The sequence below is a fragment of the Bubalus bubalis genome, chromosome 24 (assembly GCF_019923935.1).
Source record: "Bubalus bubalis isolate 160015118507 breed Murrah chromosome 24, NDDB_SH_1, whole genome shotgun sequence".
NCBI lineage: Eukaryota > Metazoa > Chordata > Mammalia > Artiodactyla > Bovidae > Bubalus > Bubalus bubalis.
This window is the reverse complement of record NC_059180.1, coordinates 29,086,311-29,104,909: the sequence shown is the minus strand read 5'-3', so window position 1 is coordinate 29,104,909 and position 18,599 is coordinate 29,086,311. Positions and strand designations below refer to the sequence as shown.

At 41.9% G+C, this 18,599-nt stretch overlaps 1 protein-coding gene across 8 annotated transcripts in view; it reads left to right on the top strand.

Moving 5' to 3' along the window:
- Positions 1–18,599, top strand: part of MRTFB (myocardin related transcription factor B) — a 215,104-nt gene that overhangs the window by 132,297 nt on the left and 64,208 nt on the right. The window contains exons 1-2 of one of the 8 annotated variants that reach the window (XM_044935601.2): positions 9,711–11,848; positions 12,779–12,849. The exons of 6 other annotated variants lie outside the window; for them this stretch is intronic. Coding sequence is in view for 1 of the 2 variants with exons in the window: in XM_025275664.3 (XP_025131449.3) it covers positions 11,728–11,848 (121 nt within the window). In the remaining variant the exon portion in view is untranslated. Of the gene's footprint in view, positions 1–9,708; positions 11,849–12,778; positions 12,850–18,599 lie in introns of those variants that run through there. One more of the 8 variants, XM_025275664.3, reaches the window with a different exon arrangement.

Below are 18,599 nucleotides of genomic sequence, written 5' to 3'. Positions count from 1 at the left end.
CAAAGGCGCAAGAAGAAATTTTTGGAAATGATGACACTGTTCCGTACCTCAAATGGGACCATGGTTTCACCTGTATAAAAACTCATCAAATTAAACACTTTCATTGGACGTATCTTACTGTCTTTATACCTCAGTAATCTTGATTTTTAAATTTCTGTCAGACACAACCAAAAACATAGAACAGGTAGTTTCAGTTGTTAGTTTCCTGTAAGGAAGATGCTTGTCAACTAGCCTGGACTACTGAGTGTAAGAATTAAAGAGAAATGTGACCATATGAACATGGTTTAAACATTGGGATAGATCTCATAGGAAACAAAAAGATGAGTGAGATCCAGTTGCAGCTTTTAAAGACTGTAAAGTTTACTAAAATGGGGCAAGAGGTATCAAGAATGGGAAGAGCATCCAGACATGCTGAGAGAAAGCCCAGAGGAGCACCCACTCCCCCAGAGGAGTTCCCTCGGGCTCTTCCAACCAGAACTGTTTACATGGAGATACTTGCTGTTCATGAATACACTTGATTGTCAAGGATTAAGACCTGCGGAACAGTTTTTACTTTTCTAATTAAAAAATTTTTTGGCTTAAAAAAATTTGTTTTCAGCCAAGTTTATGTGAGAAAATTAATCCCTACAGATGTGATTAGAGTGAGTCTTTTCTCAGTTATCCCAAGGATGACATAGCTCATACCGTTTTAGACAACAGGAGAGAAGTTAGTTTCATACAGTGGATGCCTTTGTGCATTAGGGCTTAATTCTCTTGCAGACCTCACTGAGAAAAGCTAGTAGTCTGCATATGTACTGCCTAGGTTACAGATCTCTCCTCTACTTCTTACAGGCTTTGGAGCTGGACAAGTTACTTCACCTCTCCATGCTTCAGTATAAAAAAGAGACAGTAGTAGCCAGCGGAGAAGGCAATGGCACCCCACTCCAGTACTCTTGTCTGGAAAATCCCATGGACGGAGGAGCCTGGTAGGCTGCAGTCCATGGAGTGGCTAAGAGTCGGACACGACTGAGCGACTTCCCTTTCACTTTTCACTTTCATGCATTGGAGAAGGAAATGGCAACCCACTCCAGTGTTCTTGCCTGGAGAATCCCAGGGACGGGGGAGCCTGGTGGGCTGCCGTCTATGGGGTCACACAGAGTCGGACACGACTGAAGCGACTTAGCTGCAGTAGCAGCAGCAGTAGCCAGAGTTATTGGAAAGAGTACACTGAGTGGGGGTATGTGAAGTGCTTAGCACCATGTGGAAATGCAGTGCTTCGGTGCACAGTAAATGATACACAAACAAGAGTGACCAACATCAGCATCTTTTTTCTTCACGAAGGCGGAGTCCTCCCATGATAGGTATCATGAGGCTTCAGATATGACTCTTTGGTGGTGTTGAGAGACATCCTGAAAAGCTTCTGAAAGAGATTAATACTGGAGTTAGTTCCTGCTCAGGTACAGTCTCCATGGGCAGATGTCAGAATTTCAGACGGAAAAGCTTGAGCGAAGACAAGGAAGTCTCAGAGCCTGTCGGGGTATAAGCAGTTTGATTCAGCTGAAGCATAGGCACGTGTTCAGGGTTAATAATGCTACTTAGGAAAGTGAGAAACAAAGTGGTGATGGCTTTGAATGCCAAGCTAAGAAGTGGAGGCTGAATTAGGTTGGTAGGGAGAGGCCTGGATGAATGTGGGTCAGTTGAGTGACATTCTTTTATTTATCCGAGCAGCATCGATGGAGCAGTCAAGTGAGCCAGGCACTGGGACTGTGCAGATGAGTGAGACAGCAAGCATTGGTTTTTAAGTGCATTGTTTGGAGCTAGATTATGTGAGGTCTAGGCTAAGCCCATTGCTTGTCTTTAAAAAAAAAAATCTTTGTTTTTCCAGAAAAGCCTATCTTATAAAATTAGAGATGATTTCATCCTGAGTATAGCATATAATCTTAACATCAAGGGTGTTTTAGCTGCCGAGGGAAAACTCATTTAGGATCTGCTGTTCAGAAAGCAAGAATTGCCTAAATCCGAGATAGGGTATATGTGTTCCTCATGCAGTGGTGGGTGTTTAGCATTGATGGGTGATGCCAGTGAAGTCTCGGTGGGCACAACAGATCATCGTCAAGGAGAAGTTCCATTCACTGATCACAGTTTTGTAAGTAGGTGGGAGAGAAATGAAATCCTAAATAAAGTGTCTGGTTTCTCCTCTGCTAGAAAAAAAGATTGCTTTTTCCTCAAAGACAGGAGATGGGATGGGAGTGGTAAGGTGGAGAGCAGCATATGTCTGAAGCCCGTAATATTCATAAATCTAGTAGCCCAAGTTACTTGCTGACAAAGGTGTAAGGGTAGTTAGGTAGTATGGCCTTGAGGAAAATGGAGATGCTCTGGAACAGTGGTGCAGACAATTCAGAGTCAATAAGAGATAAAGGGAACATCTTGGAGCAGGCATGAGGGCATGGCATGGTTTTATATTGAATTTGGAGAGTCCTCCTGCTTCCTTAATTTCTCAACCCCTTCTTGGTGTCATCACCGCCTTTTATCATGACTCCCAAGATGGCAAAATAGGATCCCCGTTCAAATTAGATAAACAAAGACAAATGCTTCCTTCTCACCTCAGGATAATGCTATGGAAGCCAGGCCACAGAGAACGTGGGCCCCTTCTCCCCATTTGAGTTATATGGTGAAGCAGCGGTTCACAAACTTAAGAAATGTACTGACCCTTTAAGAACAGTTAGTAGATGACTTAATTTTTACTAGTGTAGTGTTTCAGAATTAGGTACAACTGTAAAAGAAGTTTAAAACTCCTTGTGCTTAGTAGCACTTGCACAGCTACAAAACAAGAACACTTCTGTATGTTATTTACAGAAATCTGCAAAGCTAATGAAATTCAAATCGGGATTAATTTACTGTGACACGTGCATTTTTGCATAAATGTGACTGCTGCTGGACATGTGGCCGCGGTGCCCCAGCACCCTGGCAGGAGCTGGGAGCCTGCGCTGCCTGCTCGCACGGCAGCCCACTTCTCCCCCCGCGCCTCTGTCAAGACCACTGCAGGCTGCCAGCATTCTGCCTTCTCTAGGCCTGATCATGTCATCACCGCAAGGTCCAGCTCTCTTTACTTTTCATTCTTACATGGCAACACTTGATTCTTTTCTCAGGGTTAACAAAATGAAAACACGAAATTTTTACATTTTCCACAAAGGACTCATCCAAGAAGACAACTTGGATTCCTAAAAGTATGTCCTAGCATTTGTTCTACTCACTTCTCAGAGCCGGTGGCTCACGACTTGGCTGAGATTAGTCACCTGGAGTGGGTTTTCAATTTCATTATTCCAGTTAAGTGGGAAAATATCAGCAGTGTTCGCTGCATGTATAAAAACCTTTCAAATTTAATCTAATACATGAAATCTCAAGTAGTGGAAGGACACCAGAAGGTATTAAGTGCCAAACCAAAAAATGATGAACTTCATCTGCATCCTGCTGCAGCCTCAGAGGGTGGGGTTGGAAAACAGAATGTGGTGTGGTGGTTGCTGGGGTGTGTGTTGGAGGGGGCAGGGTGGTTTGCTGGGGTGTGTGTGTGGGTGTGTGTGTGTTTTTGCTGGAGAAACCCCACACTTAGCAGACAGGGAGCCATGGGGGAAGCAGACAAAGGAGATCATTCCAAAAGTGAGCCCCAAAAGACTCCACCATTTGGCGAGTGCCTATCGTGCCTGTCCTAGGAATTTTATATGCATTTTCCCCTGATTTTTATAATCACAGAAAACAGCTACTGCTGTTATCATTGTTAATGCACTTATATAGATGAGGCAGCCCCAGCACAATGATGTTACCACTTTTCTAAGATCTCGCAGATTTCAACAGCCGAATTTTGTTTAATTCTGAAGTCGTGTTCCTTCCCCAAAACCATCCTGCCTCTAACCTTCATAAAATCCATCTGTGATCTTATCCTCCTCCTGAAATCAAATTACCAATTTTTCTTAATACATGCCTCTGAAAAATTACACGTAAATTTAGTAAAAAGAAAAAACCCACAAGCTTTCACTTTTGGTAAAAAAGAATGTTGGAGTGAGGAAACCAGGATTAAGGATATGTGTTCACCAGCAGAGCAACTTGAAAACACATCATTTCATAGCTGAACTGCACTTTTTTTTAATAAACCAAATATCAATATGCGTTTCCCTCAGAGCTGCTGAGGGTCATAAAGACCCTCAAAGTCCTGCTACATTTACTTGTGATCTAAAAACCATTGTCACAGATGGTGAACATTTGTTATTTTCTCATTGAGGGTTTCCTGCACACAGTTCATTCTTATTGTTATTCTTATTACTTGTTTTTTTCCCTCAACAAAAAGGAAATACTGGCTTTCCTTCTCGTACATTAGGCATTCTCAACAGAAGTGAAAAATGGCTCTTGGAAGATGGGCAAAAAAAAAGTATTTTTTAATATATAATGTACAGATAATATATAATGTACAGGGGCTTCCCTGATAGCTCAGTTGGTAAAGAATCCACCTGCAATGCAGGAGATCTGTTGGGAAGATCTGATAGAAAAGGGATAGGCTACCCACTCCAATATTCTTTTGGCTCTGCTGCTAAAGAATCTGCCTGCAATGTGGGAGACTTGGGTTAAGCCCCTGGGTTGGGAAGATCCCCTGGAGAAGGGAAAATCTACCCACTCCAGTATTCTGGCCTAGAGAATTCCATAGACTGGGTAGGCCGTGGCGTCACAAAGAGTTGGACACGACTAAGCAATTTTCACTAATGTACAGATATTCATAGAGCATATAAATGTATACAGTGAATCTGTGGTGTTAAAATTTCAAGGAAAAGTGATTAGGAAAAATTATATTTAAAAGGGTCAGGAGCTAAAATGTAGAAAAGATCGAGAAACACTATGCTCATCAGTTTCTTTGTTACAGGCGCGGACCTCGGCCCCACACAGGTCGTAACTGGGTGACATGCCATCTGGCCTTCACTAGGACCTGATCCTCTTCTCACTCCCCCTTCCATCTCTGCTAAACCCTCAAAGCTGTCGTCATCTCATTCTCCCTTACATTCCATAACTCAGTGTAAGGAGGTCTGCTTTGAAGAAATACAACCTAAGAATGCCCTTGGTTGTGAATCTTCAGCCAGTTGTCTGTATGTTTATAAAGTAACTCTCAGGCTTAGAAGTAGAGAAAGGATTTGGATGACTTTCTTAAATCTGATAAAGTATATCCCGTCCTCTCTTGATTATCCCGACGAAGGATTTGGGCAGGAGGAGGCAAAGGGCCCCAGTCTCTGAGATGCAGTCAGAATACTGCCATTGGGTGGTGCCACTGTCCCGGGAGGACTCACCTGGAAAGAGCGAGGAAAGCCCCAGGTGCCCTGCCCCACAGAAGGTTCTCTCCCCTCAGCTTAAGCAGATGTTAGTCAGCAAAGTGTTACTGGTACAGTTCCAGTCCTGACAAACCTGGCCACATCTTCAGAGAGGATAAAGCAAACACAGGAGGGAAGTGCCATTCGTGCCAGTCCTGGATGCTTTCTAGGATGGAAGAGTATGATAGGCACAGATTACAAACCCAGTGATTATTAGGCTGTTTGGCCCCTGGTGGCTCAGACAGTAAAGCGTCTGTCTATAATACGGGAGACCCAGGTTTGAGCCCTGGGTTGGGAAGATCCCCTGGAGAAGGAAATGGCAACCCACTCCAGTACTATTGCCTGGAAAATCCCATGGACAGAGGAGCCTGGTAGGCTACGGTCTAAGGGGTCGCAAAGAGTCAGACACGACTGAGTGACTTCACTTTTTGGCCCTTTTGCTGTGTTCAGTTATGCTACCATACTTAGTTCTTCAAATCACTGACATTCTTTCAAAATCTTATTATCTTGGAAATGTCAGAAAAACGTATCCTTGTGAACAGTCATTTCTATAATCTCTTTGTATATGCAATGGATACAATGTCCATGGATTTAAACAGTGGTAAAAATGAATGACTTTTAAGATATGTTGCCTGATTTCACAGGCAGCACTCTTAACTATCCTTGTTTACAAAAAATATTTTAAGTTATCAGGATTATCTACTTGGGCTTAATAATTATGAAATCGTTGGGATTTACCATTTAATAATCATCTAAAATGTGATATTTTATTTTGGTATTTATAATGTTAAAAAGGAGAAAATTAGGGATCGTATATGCATCTCACTGAAAATATGGCATCTTGAGGGAAAAAAATGTAGGTGTCATCTGGACTGAAACTTTTCCTCCCTGAATGGTTCCAACCTGACTGACTACGTCTCTACAAATGTCATGATACTGTGCTCAGACTGTATCTGAGTGCCCGCATTTGATTCAGTGAATGGCCCCCTGCGTACCTGTTCCAAAGCACCAGGAGGTGGAAGAGAAAAAGACAAGCATCCTCCTCAATCCCAGGGCCCAGAATGCTGCAGAAGTACACGCAGTCTTTAGCGGTCTCCTTGCATTCTGCTGCTAATTACTTTACCCATTACTTTTGAATGTGTTTTACATTGGTGGAACATTAACATCCTCAGGTTTTTCCTTATTGAAGCATAGCATCATCACACTGATGGTCTTTTTTGTCAGCAGTTTTATAAGCGTATGTTGACTCTGCCAAGTTTTTGTGTAGGTCCCTTGAGCCACGTTTGTTTCTGTTCTGATTCCCGGAAGCCTTTCTTGGATTGTTCCTAGTCTCAAGCCATACAGCTTTTCTCACGCTTATTAAATATCTATGCTTGGGGTAGTGGGAAAATTGACTTGATTTATGGTATTCTCTTTCATACTAAAACAACTCTTTTGAGTATAGACACAAACACTGTGGAAGCAGATTTATCATAGCCAAAGTGAATTAAGTCACTTATCATTTGAAGTTAAAAGCCACTTGTGACAATAGAGCCAAGTGCCACATGCTGATGATATAATACATTTAGTAAAGAACAGGGCAGATGTATTGGAAAGCAGTCCACGTGACAACTGTGGGCCCTTCTTACCGGGTGGGAAAGCAAGTCTCCTTCCTCTCACCAGCCCTGATTCGATCGGAAAGACATTAAGTGGGGCTGAGCAAGGCAGCTGCCCTGTGGGAGTGGGGGCAGAAGTCCAGTGCAGGGCTTCAGAGCCTGTGGGCGGGGAAACATACCTCCCTAGGGTTTGGCCAGAGCCGTGAAAGTAATGGGGTGAATGGGGTATCCATGAGTGGGGTGGCAGAGACCCATGGGACAAGATTCTCACTATAGGAGGAGGACCCTACAAATATAGAAAAGAAGGAAACTGAGCTGACCCAGTGGGGTTGGATTGGAAGTGGAGGCATTGGGATGAACTCATGGTTTTCAATATATATAAATAAATAAATAGATGTGCATACTTAAATATAGGTCTATATTTACATCTGTTAATAGTGAGACACATAAATACATTTATGCTTACACACACAGATACACATAAACTCAGACATAAATCCTACGTCTGACTCAGAAAAGGCCTGGGAATAATGACATCCAAATAGCATTGAGCACACCCAGAATTCACACCTTGGTTTCTCAACAGAGCAGGAAAAGTAAAAGGTGAGCTTGGAACATCTTAATGCCAAAAAGTAAGGAAGTGTTCAAAGAACGATGAAATCAGAACAGTAAGAAACTGAAGCCAGATCAAGGGGATTCCCATGGGCCAAATCTGAAATTATTTGAGCATCAAAATAAGGAATGATTGGAACATTTTATAACCCGTTGAATAAAATTTGAATAGCTGAGTCCTTACTGTTATAAATAGATAACATAAACTGAATAAAGAGAATTTTTTCTTACAATAGGATGTACCACTAATAAATGTAGAAGGAATGATAGAATTTTCAAAACCATCATTTGTCAGTCATGCTAGTAATAAATAACTCAGCCCCGTGAAATCATTAATTACCAAGAGAAAAATTAATTTTGCAGTGAAAAAAGCTGGCCTTTGCCACTTTAACAAATCAATCAAGATAAACACCATCAGCTATCAGAGAAACTGAATTTGTCCCCTACCACCTGGGACTGTGGGGTGGAAAGAACACACTGCTTCTATGGTATTCCTGCCAAAGATACTTCTGTTATGACTTGTATCTAATCTTGAAGACACATCAAAAGAACTGAGAGTAACTCTACCAAGTAACCACCCTGTAATCTTCAAAAGTCAAGCAAAGAAACATCGAGAAAGATGGAAGACCTGTTCAAGATGGAAGAAAACTAAAGAGACTCAGACTCTGTGCCATATGTGATCCTGGTTTGGGTCCTTCTACTATAAAGGATGTCCTGACAACTGGCAGAATGTGAATGGAGTCTATAGGTGGCAGTGATATGTCGGCATTAATTTCCTGATATTGATGGTCATATTGTGGTTCCGTTGGAGAATTAGCCTTGTTTTTAGGAATTACAAACCAGAGCACGTAGGGTAAAGAGGTATTGTGTCAGAGCCTCCTCACAGATGGTTCATGGAAATAGGGCTCTTTGAATTTGAAATTATTTCAGATTTTTTAAAATAGCAAAATAAATGTCCTTTCAGGCCTATTCACCACTAGAGAAATTATTATTCCCTTTCAAAATTACAGAGGCAGACTTTTAATACAAATCTACAGCCAGAAAATATTTCCTTATTTTGAGATCTTTTATATTTATCAGATAAAAAATAATAGGTTTGCAGAGGATCCCTAAGACTGTTTTCTGTTTTAACATACTAAATACACACACAAACATGGCCAATAAAGAATTTTTAAATGGCTGATGGAGCTTTGAATATACTCAGGCTTCTAAACCTGGGGCCAAAAAAACAGTTGAGTACAATTTTAAAAGTAGCATCCCTGAAAAAGAGAGTGTTGGGGTTTATTGTTTTTGTTGTTCCTTTGGAGTGCAGTTAAGAATGTGAACCCTGCAAAGCTGCCTGTTTGGAACCGTGGCCATCACTTACAAGATACGTGACTCTGACAAAATATATGATTTTTCTAGGCCTCCGTTTTCACACCTGTAAATTAGGATCGATATATATGCATGCACGTTCAGTCGTGTCTGACTGTTTGCAACCCCATAGACTGTAGCTCACCAGGCTCCTCTGCCCATGGGATTCTCCAGGCAAGAATACTGGACTGGGTTGCCATTTCCTTCTCCAAGGGATTTTCCTGACCCAGGGCTCGTATATGTGTCCCCTGCATTGGCAGACAGGTTTTTTTATCACTGAGCTACCTGGAAAGCCTGTAAATTAGGATACCAACATTGAAATCACAGGTATGTCAACAGAATGAATGTGATAATATATGACGAGCACTGAGACTGTGGCTCATTGTAAGCACGCAACAAAGTTGGCTGCTGTTATTATTTCAGGAGAAGTTAAACTGATTCATCAAAACACTGTAGTATGATTATGTTGCCTTCATTCTCCCTCACCAGGAGTAGAATTACTCGAAGGCAATAACCAGTAATGATCTCTGCTGTTAAACCTGTCCCAAGATCAAACTAAAGCCTAGAAACAGAGCATGTTTTAGAAGACAGCAGGCACTGTAGTGCCAGTGTTGGTTGAATTTCAGATTGGCTGCTTACAAGCTTACAAGACTTTGGTCTTGGTCTATAAAATGTCTAGAATGTACAAATAATCATAGTGATTGCAAAGAACTATTGGGGGTTAAATGAGATAATCTTTGCAAAACTTTTTTTGAACTGGCCCAAAGAATGTCTGCCAAAAGCGTGTTTTTGTTTTTGTTTTCTTACTCCTTTAAAGGTGTGAAGTGAAGTCACTCAGTCGTGTCCGACTTTGCGACCCCATGGACTGTAGCCTACCAGGCTTCTCTGTCCATGGGATTTTCCAGGCAAGGATACTGGAGTGGGTTGCCATTTCCTTCTCCATTTAAAGGCGTAACTCCATTAAACAGTGAATTTAGAAGAATGGAGGCCTTAGCATCAGAAGTAGTAGCAGAGCATTTGAGGGCATGTTTGAGAATTGTGTTAAGTTCGTCGCTGTGTTCCTGCAGGGGTTTAGACTACCAACGCTGGGCTTAAATTGCCTCCGAAGGAATTTCAGTTGACAAGAAGCATGCCACGTGTTGTGTAATCCCATTCTCGAGAGATGCTGAAGAAGGGTAGATAGCTATCTTTGTAGAACAGAATGGATTTAGGGCACACGAGCCCTGGAACCAGGGACAAAGGAAAGAATCTTGATCCAGTCCCCATCTCTGTTAAATAAGGAAGAGAATATTCATTTTTCCAGGCTGTAAAAATGTAAGCCTTTCTTTTTGCCAGAAAGGGGTCATGTCATATGCACAAAGTGTATGCATGTGGTTTCTTTTAAAGAGAAGATGTGCTTCCTTTAAAGAGCATGTAGTTGTTCATCTAGAAATTAGTGACTGTTGGTCATTGATCTAGGACTTCTTCAGAACTCTGAGTTTCACCAGAAGAGCTCTGAATATGATTTTCTGCCTTCATTCATTCACTCAGTCATGCAACAAGTATTTGTTGAGAACTCCCTCCTCCTATTCCAGGCACTGTTAGATGTTGACTACTTAAAAAGTAAACAAAACAAAAACAGATTGCTCATGGAAGAGGACCAGTCTCCTGCTCTTAAAATTTCTAATGGGTTTTATGGGAGCTCTTTTCATAGGAGCTGACTTCAAACCGTGAAAATGAGATTCTTTTGGCTCCAGCTCTGGATAGATAGGTGTTTGGTGTGTGTAAAAGCAGGTGTTTTGACTTCGCCTGGAGTTGCCTTACCTGCAGATTTCCTTCAGGCAGCATCCCTGTGCCTAGTGGAAGCCAGTGACCCAGGGGAGAGGTGCCCATTGTTGATAGCTCGTGTGAAATTAAACTTGGCTGGTTGCTGGTGGAATATGTTATGAACTAGAAGCTCTCTGTGTCTGCCTTCAATACAGGGGAGGAGATTTTTCCTTCCCACAATCATGGCGATGTTAACTCTCTCAGCCGACTAGTGGCACAAAGGAAAACTGCCGCCTGGGTCTGCATTGGCGAAAGCAGAAAGCTGCAGTTACGGGCATTTCCCTGTGACAAGGAGCACCGGCAGCGGCTGTGCCGGGAGAGCCGGACGCGGAAAAAGCACCCCACGAGAGCAGTTGGTGGTGACATGCCTCTGTTTTTATCCAGATATGCTAGAAGCATGTTTATTCACTGTGGTGCGTCTGCTGTGATAAGACCCTCTTCCTTCGGATGCCCTAGACCACCGTTTGTTTAGCTGGAGAACTTAATGAGTAATGGATGTGCTTGGCTGGCTGATAGAAAGTATTTCCACAGCCTGTGGCTGTGTTTATAGAGAGCCGGAGAGAGACCACAGGCAGCAATTTGTCTTCTTAGGTATCAGCAAAGTCTTCTCTTTTAACAACTAGGGGATTTATTTTTAACTGCTTGAGTCAGTGTTTGTCAGATGATGCGGACCATCAAACTGCAGATTGAAGTCCCGGGTGCGGGGGAGGCTGGAATGGCAAGGGAAAGGGGGCTGGCTGGGAAAAGGGGTGGGATTTCAGCATCGTGCCTCCGTGGCTCTGCCTCCCAACGTGGGAGAGAGTTTCGGGCTTCCAGCAGCAGGAGTGGATTTGCAGGTCAAGCTGGGAACGAAAGGGTAACGGCTGCCTTCAGCTGCTTAAAGATATAACTGCCCAGGGATCGGGGTATTGTGAGGAGGTGGCCGGCGGCCGGCACCCGGCAGAGACCAGAGGATTCCCAGTGCCGGCCTCTGCTGGTCGGCAGATTGAGCTTTTCCTCTGCTGGATGCTGCCTGTCTCCAGGAGCCTCTCACCATGATCGATAGCTCCAAGAAGCAGCAACAGGGCTTCCCGGAGATTTTAACTGCTGGCGATTTTGAGCCACTCAAAGAAAAGGAATGCCTTGAAGGGAGCCACCAGAAAAGTCTCAAGGAAGGTCAGTCTGTCTGTGGGCAGAGGGGCAAAACGGCCACATTTACCCTCCCGTGAACCAGTCTGAGCGTGTGTGTCTCCTTCGCACGCCGTGTGTCTGCCCTCCGTCCACTCATGTACCTTATACACTAAGTTCTTTGAAATGAAAGCGTAATGCTGTTCTCGGTAGCTCTTTCTGAAGATTCATTAACTGATGGAACTCTAGGCATTTGGCAGTAATACAGTAAGGGGACTTAAGAAGCCAGTCCTCATTTCAGTAAGATGCTTCCAGGTTCATTTTGTCTATTTTCTCATGTTCTCCCATTTTTCTGTGCTCCTCACCCCCACTTTAGGAGAGGCCATTTCCTTTTCGGTCTTACTCAGAACCCTGCTCCTTTTAGGTTGACAAAACACATAATTCCAGGAAAATGGTTTTGGGTTTTTTTCCAATTAACATGTGTATGACTTTTATTGTTTAAAACCAGGAATGTAGCTAACTCTTCCTTAGTTATATCTTTAAATGAATAGTTTATCTGGTTATAATGCACATTGCATCTTTTTTTTTTTTTTTTTTTTTTTTTAAGCACAGTGCGTAGTCTTGTGGTTTTTTTTAACAAAGCATAGAATACGCTTATGAGTGCTGTCAGTTATCATTAGCGGCCACTGCACAGGTGCCTCCCTGCTTAAGAAAATGTCCACAGGCCTGGGCACTGCTGCCCTGTGTCCTGGCACGCCAGTGTGGCGAGGCCAGTGCCCAGGGTGTTTCACTCTTGGCAGCTGGGGACCGAGGGCCATGGAGTAAGAGATTCAGAATCTTCTGAGAATAAGTTTTTCCTGAATTTGAGATTTGAAAATCACCCCCGCCCCATGTTTATTTAATTTGAAATTTGTTTCTAGTATTCTTCAGGAGGAAAAAACCCCCACAATAACCTCTCTTCATTTTATCTGCCTTCAGCTCCTGCCACCAGCCACCCTCTCACCTCTCCACTGGCTCTTCCTCGTCTTCTGGAGACCCAAACAGTAAATGTAGTTATCTTCCCCAGCTGCAGTTTGAGCTTCTTTCAAAATGATATTCCGCCTTTCTTTTTTTCATACATTTAGAACTATGAGAATATGATGATAGATTGTTGCGTATTTAAAAGATAAGAAGAAACAGTGGTTGTTTCTTATTGGAGTTGAACTTCTTTTGGGTACTGGTAGGAAAAAAAAGCCATCTAGATGGAAACAGACGACACACAATGAAGTATAAATAGCTGTTGCCAGGAGCCAGACAATGGGGTTGCCTCTGCTCCTGGCTGGAAATCGTCTTGTAGATTTCTCATAAAAGCAATACCAGTGGAGTTTTTAGGACACGTTGTAGTGTCTCACTGAGGGGAACCTACATTTTTAAAATCATTAACTTAAAAAAGGGATTAATTATGTATCGTATAAGTCAGGTTCTAGTGTTAAGCTCCTATTAGCACCGTACATTTTTAACTGTTTTTATGCTAAAAACTGGGAAAGTAGAGGAAAATGGAATTGGAGAAATTAAAAAATGTCACAATAGCAGTATGATAAGGAGCATAGAGAGAAAGAATTAAAAATAAACAGCGTAGGAGAATTATCAACAGGAACAGCAAAATTGCCTTGAGATGTACCAATTCTTTCCCTAACCACTGTGACCATGCTTTGAATTTATACAAATTTATACATGTACCACAGTATAATGTCGCAGAGCGAGAGCACAGACCCTAAAGTGAGGTCTACTTGGGAGCAAATCCCATTTTCTAGCTCTGTGACCCTGGACAAGTTCACTGCTCTGAGCCTTAGTTGTCCACCTTTGTACAATGAAGATAAACAATACCTACTTGGTAGTGTTTTTATGAGATGCCCAGTTTAATGCCAGTGTAACCATCCCTCTTCTTATTTTTTCACCCTTTGTTGCCTTTCCCTTCTACTTAAAATTTAATTTTTAAAATCATGTATATATTGACAAAGTAGAGAAGTGTTTATATCTATTGTTGTTTAGTCGCCCAGTCACATCCAACTCTTTGCGACCCCATGGACTGCAGCACACCAGTCCATTACTTTCATGTACATTCATCGGTTTAAAGAGGTATATGGGAAGAGAACGTGCATGTTTTTAAACGCTCCACAGAAATGATTGGATGATAAAATGAATCTGTCTCACCACAGCTGCACTGACTATGCTTTGCTTTCTATCTTAACAGACTGTACTTCTGCTAATTTTTTGCTGGACATGGGGCGGAGGGCAAAAATAACAACCAAACAAAAAAAATTAGGTATCAAAGGTGATCTGTTACCTCAAAGGTAGTGATGCCGAAAGAGGACTAGACCTGAATTTTAAGTAGAACAGAAAAAACTAGGAGGAATTATGCAGAAAGCTTCTGTTTACCTGGCTTTGTATGAAAATGGCTGGATTCCCATGCAGGTTGGAGCCCCTGGAATTCACTGTGTCACAGTCGCTGTCTGCAGACAGCACCACCAGCCAGCTTGTCAGACTCGGGCCACAGGCCGCTGCTGGGTTTCGTCTGCGTCTAGGTCCCGGGCCATGCATCAGTTTTATGAATCCGTGAAAGCTGACTGATGTGGCAGCAGTGTTCAAACACTAAAATACCCTGGAGGCTAATCAGGTCCAGTGCCCTCTTGTCAAAAGACAAATTTCGGACCATCAGTCACGTCTATGGTTTATGCCTCATGTTGAGGGATACTAATTTGAAATATTTATTATCTTTCACATGAACCGTATTTGGTGTTCATGTTCATTTTTGGCAAAGTTAGGTTTTGCATTTGTTTGGAAGAACAACTTCTGGGATTTTTTTAAATGCCTGAATCAAATGTTTTCAGGTAACGAAGGAAGGATAGATTTTGATCCGTTCAGTTCTAATCATCTAGCCACAGCTGGGTGACGGTGTCTGCTGCAAGTTGCTCTAGCTCTGACTTATTTGGGGACATATTAGAATTCCTCTTGTTGTTGACAGTGCTAGTTAGCTGAAATTATTATAAGGGGGAAAGCAGGTAATCATGGGTTTCAAAGTTTATGTGACACATTAACAAGAAAATTTAGTAATACCTGTTGCAACTTTGAGAAAAATGTTCCAAGTGTCAGCTGCCTGTGAATCGTTGTCAGCACACATCAGAGGATTGTCCGGATCATAAAGCACATCTCCTCAGTTTTGTTAATGCTTACATAAGGTTTTTTGATAAATACCTACCTATGGGTATAGTTGGAGAATGTAATTGTTTTCTACTTTAGATGAGAAATAGCAATAAATGTCATAAATTCTTATCAGATTCAAAATAGGACATTTTCCTTAGACTAGTTTCTTTTCTCAAAGCAGCAGTAAGGAATATCAACTTTTGATTTATCCATGAAAAGTTCAGAACATTTTCTAATAGTGCTCAATGTAGATGAGATATAATTTACTTTCTGGTTCTAACAACTAAAGGATGTTACAAATCACTGACTTGACAACTTACAAATTAATAATCACAAAACTTGAGGGAAATTCAAATAAATTGAGATGATTTAATTCAGATAAGTGGCTTAATATGAAGCATTGTCGAGATAGTGAATCATTATGCCAGTGCTACCAGCTAGTTAGTGATATCCCATATTTATCAAAGACAAAATGGTATTAAATTAATTGAAAGAGGAAAAATTGATGTTCAATATACAGAGCTTTCTAATGGTGAAAATAAAATAACCAAAAAAAGAAAACTGATTTGTATGTTACTTACTTTGGCTAAACTACATGCTCTGACAGACAGCCCCCAAACTCAATGTTTTAACTAATGAAAGTGCATTTTTTGCTTGAAACCTAGTCCCAGGTGGGTTAGGCAGCTCTCCTAGTCAGTGGTCCTCTAAGAAGTGATTCGGGGATCTGGACTGCTTTCATTGTGTGGCTCAGCTGTGGATGTTGAGGGGACGAGTTATAGGTTTAGGGAACCGGATTCCCAGTTCCGTCACAGACTGGGAATAGCAGTCAGGATAAAGTATGTGGAGTTTGTGGAAGATTGCATCGTAGACAGTGAGGTGGATTAACATGGTGCGCTGGGACATGGCCATAGGAGGTCTGTGTGTGGAAAAAAGCACATGTGAGATGTTCTGAGTAGTTGAGCCTGGGAAAAACAGATTAAATAAACACCTTTATCAAAGCACCAGAACTCTTCTGAGTGACAGGAGTTACACATACTGTACCTGCACTGCACGTTAGCCTCATTTAAATTTAAAATCATTAAAAATGAAGTAAAATCATTATCCACATTTCAACTACTCAGTTGCCACTTGTGGTTAAGAACCATGCAGCTTATAAACCATTTCCATCACTGCTGGAGATTCTGTTGGGAAACTGCTCATCCCAGCTTTGCAGGTTCACAGTGTCTTAAAACCCAATCCCTGTGCCATTTCCTAAAGAAAGTCATCTGAACCTGTCACCTAAAGTTAATTTCTTCTCTGTCATATCCTCCCAGTGACTGGCTCTGCATCTGTTTATGGCATGTCACCTTTTGCTACTGTGACAGGTGTCTGTACTGTCTTCACTGTTAGACCATACTGTTTCTTAGAGATAGTGTCATTGTTTGAATAATTCTTATGCCTCACCTCCAGTGTCCTGCCTCTCATAGATATATTACTATTATGCATTAAGTATTTGGAGACTATTATATCCCTCCCTGCCTTTTTAAACAATGTAATAGTTTGAATTATTACCTTCAGATATAATTTAAAATTCAATTATAAATTAATGGCTACCCTAGAACATAAGGCATTGGGGCCTTAAGTCATTGGTGAGGTGTATAAAACCATTTGCCTACACAGAATGATCTCTGGATCATTGCTAGATTCATCGAATCTTTATTATTTGATCTTTGTCATCTGCTGCATTCTGCCTTTTTGATTTGCTGCTTGTAATCTTGAAAAGTAAGCAACAAATAAGAGGTAATAGTGGAATCCTGATTCTATTGTTAATGCAACTAAAATTTATTGTCGTACTAGGAGAAGCAGATAAATAGGAAGTGAAATAGCGCATGCTAGCTAGCCTTCTTCTAGAAATAAAGCACGTGAACTTTGCAACATCTATTTTTGCTTCTTGGGGAGTTTCTTCTTTCTTCATTTTCTGCCAGTGTTCTACATAATTAAAAGTGTTGTACAAGTGAGATATCACTAAATTAATTTTTTTTTTTTTTACTAAATTTAAAGTGTAAGATAGGTTCTTAAATTCAAATAATATACAGATATGGAGGGAAAAAGTAAAAGATTCCTCTTCCCAGATATAATTCAGTGTCTTTTTAAAATGGGTATATGCTACCTGTGAGAGGAAATTATATACTTTAACTTTTTATTGGAAATCATAAATCATAAAATCATAAATCATTTTTTAGCAGAAATTTGAGTGCTTCTTCACAGCATCATACCAGAGGTTATAAACCTCTATAAGCTATGGCGTTCAAGGAGCTCAGAGCCTGGAAGGCAGGAAAGTGAGTGATAACATAGAAGTTAAAATACACACACAGACACACACACACACATAAAAGAGATAGAGGAAACCTCTGTGTGCTTAGGTCCGAACGAGTGAGGATCGAAGACTCCGAGTGCCAGGCGTCTCTCTCGTGCTTTGGGCCTTCACTCATCACCATTCCCGAGGCTCACTTCCTCCAGGGTCTCCTGTCTTGGTCAGCAGCGCCTCTGTCCCCCCATAGGCTTATGGCGGGAACCTGAATAGGAGGGATCCCTGACACCTTCCTTGACCTCCTCCTCACAGCCTGTCACCAGATCTGGTTGCTAAATCTGTCAGTCCTGCCTCAGAAATACTTCGTTTGTCAACAGCTGTGTTACACCGCAGCCCCGACCCTTGTCCAAGTCCCTTTCCTCAAACAGAATCTTAACAGGAATCTTTCTTCAAGTAGAGAGAGCCATCCCGCTGATCTCCGCCCACACTCCGGTCCCTTCAGCAAGTGGAGCCCAGCCTCTGTCTTACTTCTCCCTCCTCCACAGCTGTTCTCTCCCAGAAGGCCTCTCCCACCCCAGCCCACCCCATTGGCCTGAACAACTGCAGCTCATCCTTTGACCTGCATCATCACGTGCAGTTGCTGTGACATCAGGGTCACATGCAATTCGTGACAGTTCTCTGCTCTCCTGCTTTTGTGGGCAAATTGGCGTGCATGTGTGTGTTTGTGTAGGCAGGTAGGCATACCCTTGAACAGCATGGGAGTTAGGAATGGCGAGCCCCCCCCGCTGCACGCCGTCAAAAATGGGAGTACTGCTATCTCTACCTCAGAAACAATGGAGTTGATAAATGAGTCAACCAAGAGCAGGAACTGAAACAGTTTAGGCAGAGGCAGGACTCAGTCCCTGATTCTTTTGATTCCACATATCGTGATCTCTGATTGAACACAGACACCCCCCTTCCACCACTTTGTTAACTAAAGATCTGTAAAATGAAAGTACTATAGTACAAGTACTATATTTATTGGGAAAAAATCACACATAAATGGACCTGTATAATTCAAACCCATGTTGTTCAAGCGTTGTTCAGCTGTGTGTGATGTTTGTGTGTGTCCCATTCCTGAATCCACAAAATGGGAATAAAAACCAAGATATTGAGCCAGGATCAAGAGAGGAGTGTGTGCTTACTATTCTGGGAAAAACTGGAGGTAAATAATATCCTACTGTTTTCCTGTTTTGTTGTTAATTGTCTTTTTATTCAGAGAGGCTGCCTAAAGAGTTTACACTAAGACATTGCAGAATCTTTTGTACAGCATACATTTTCCCATTT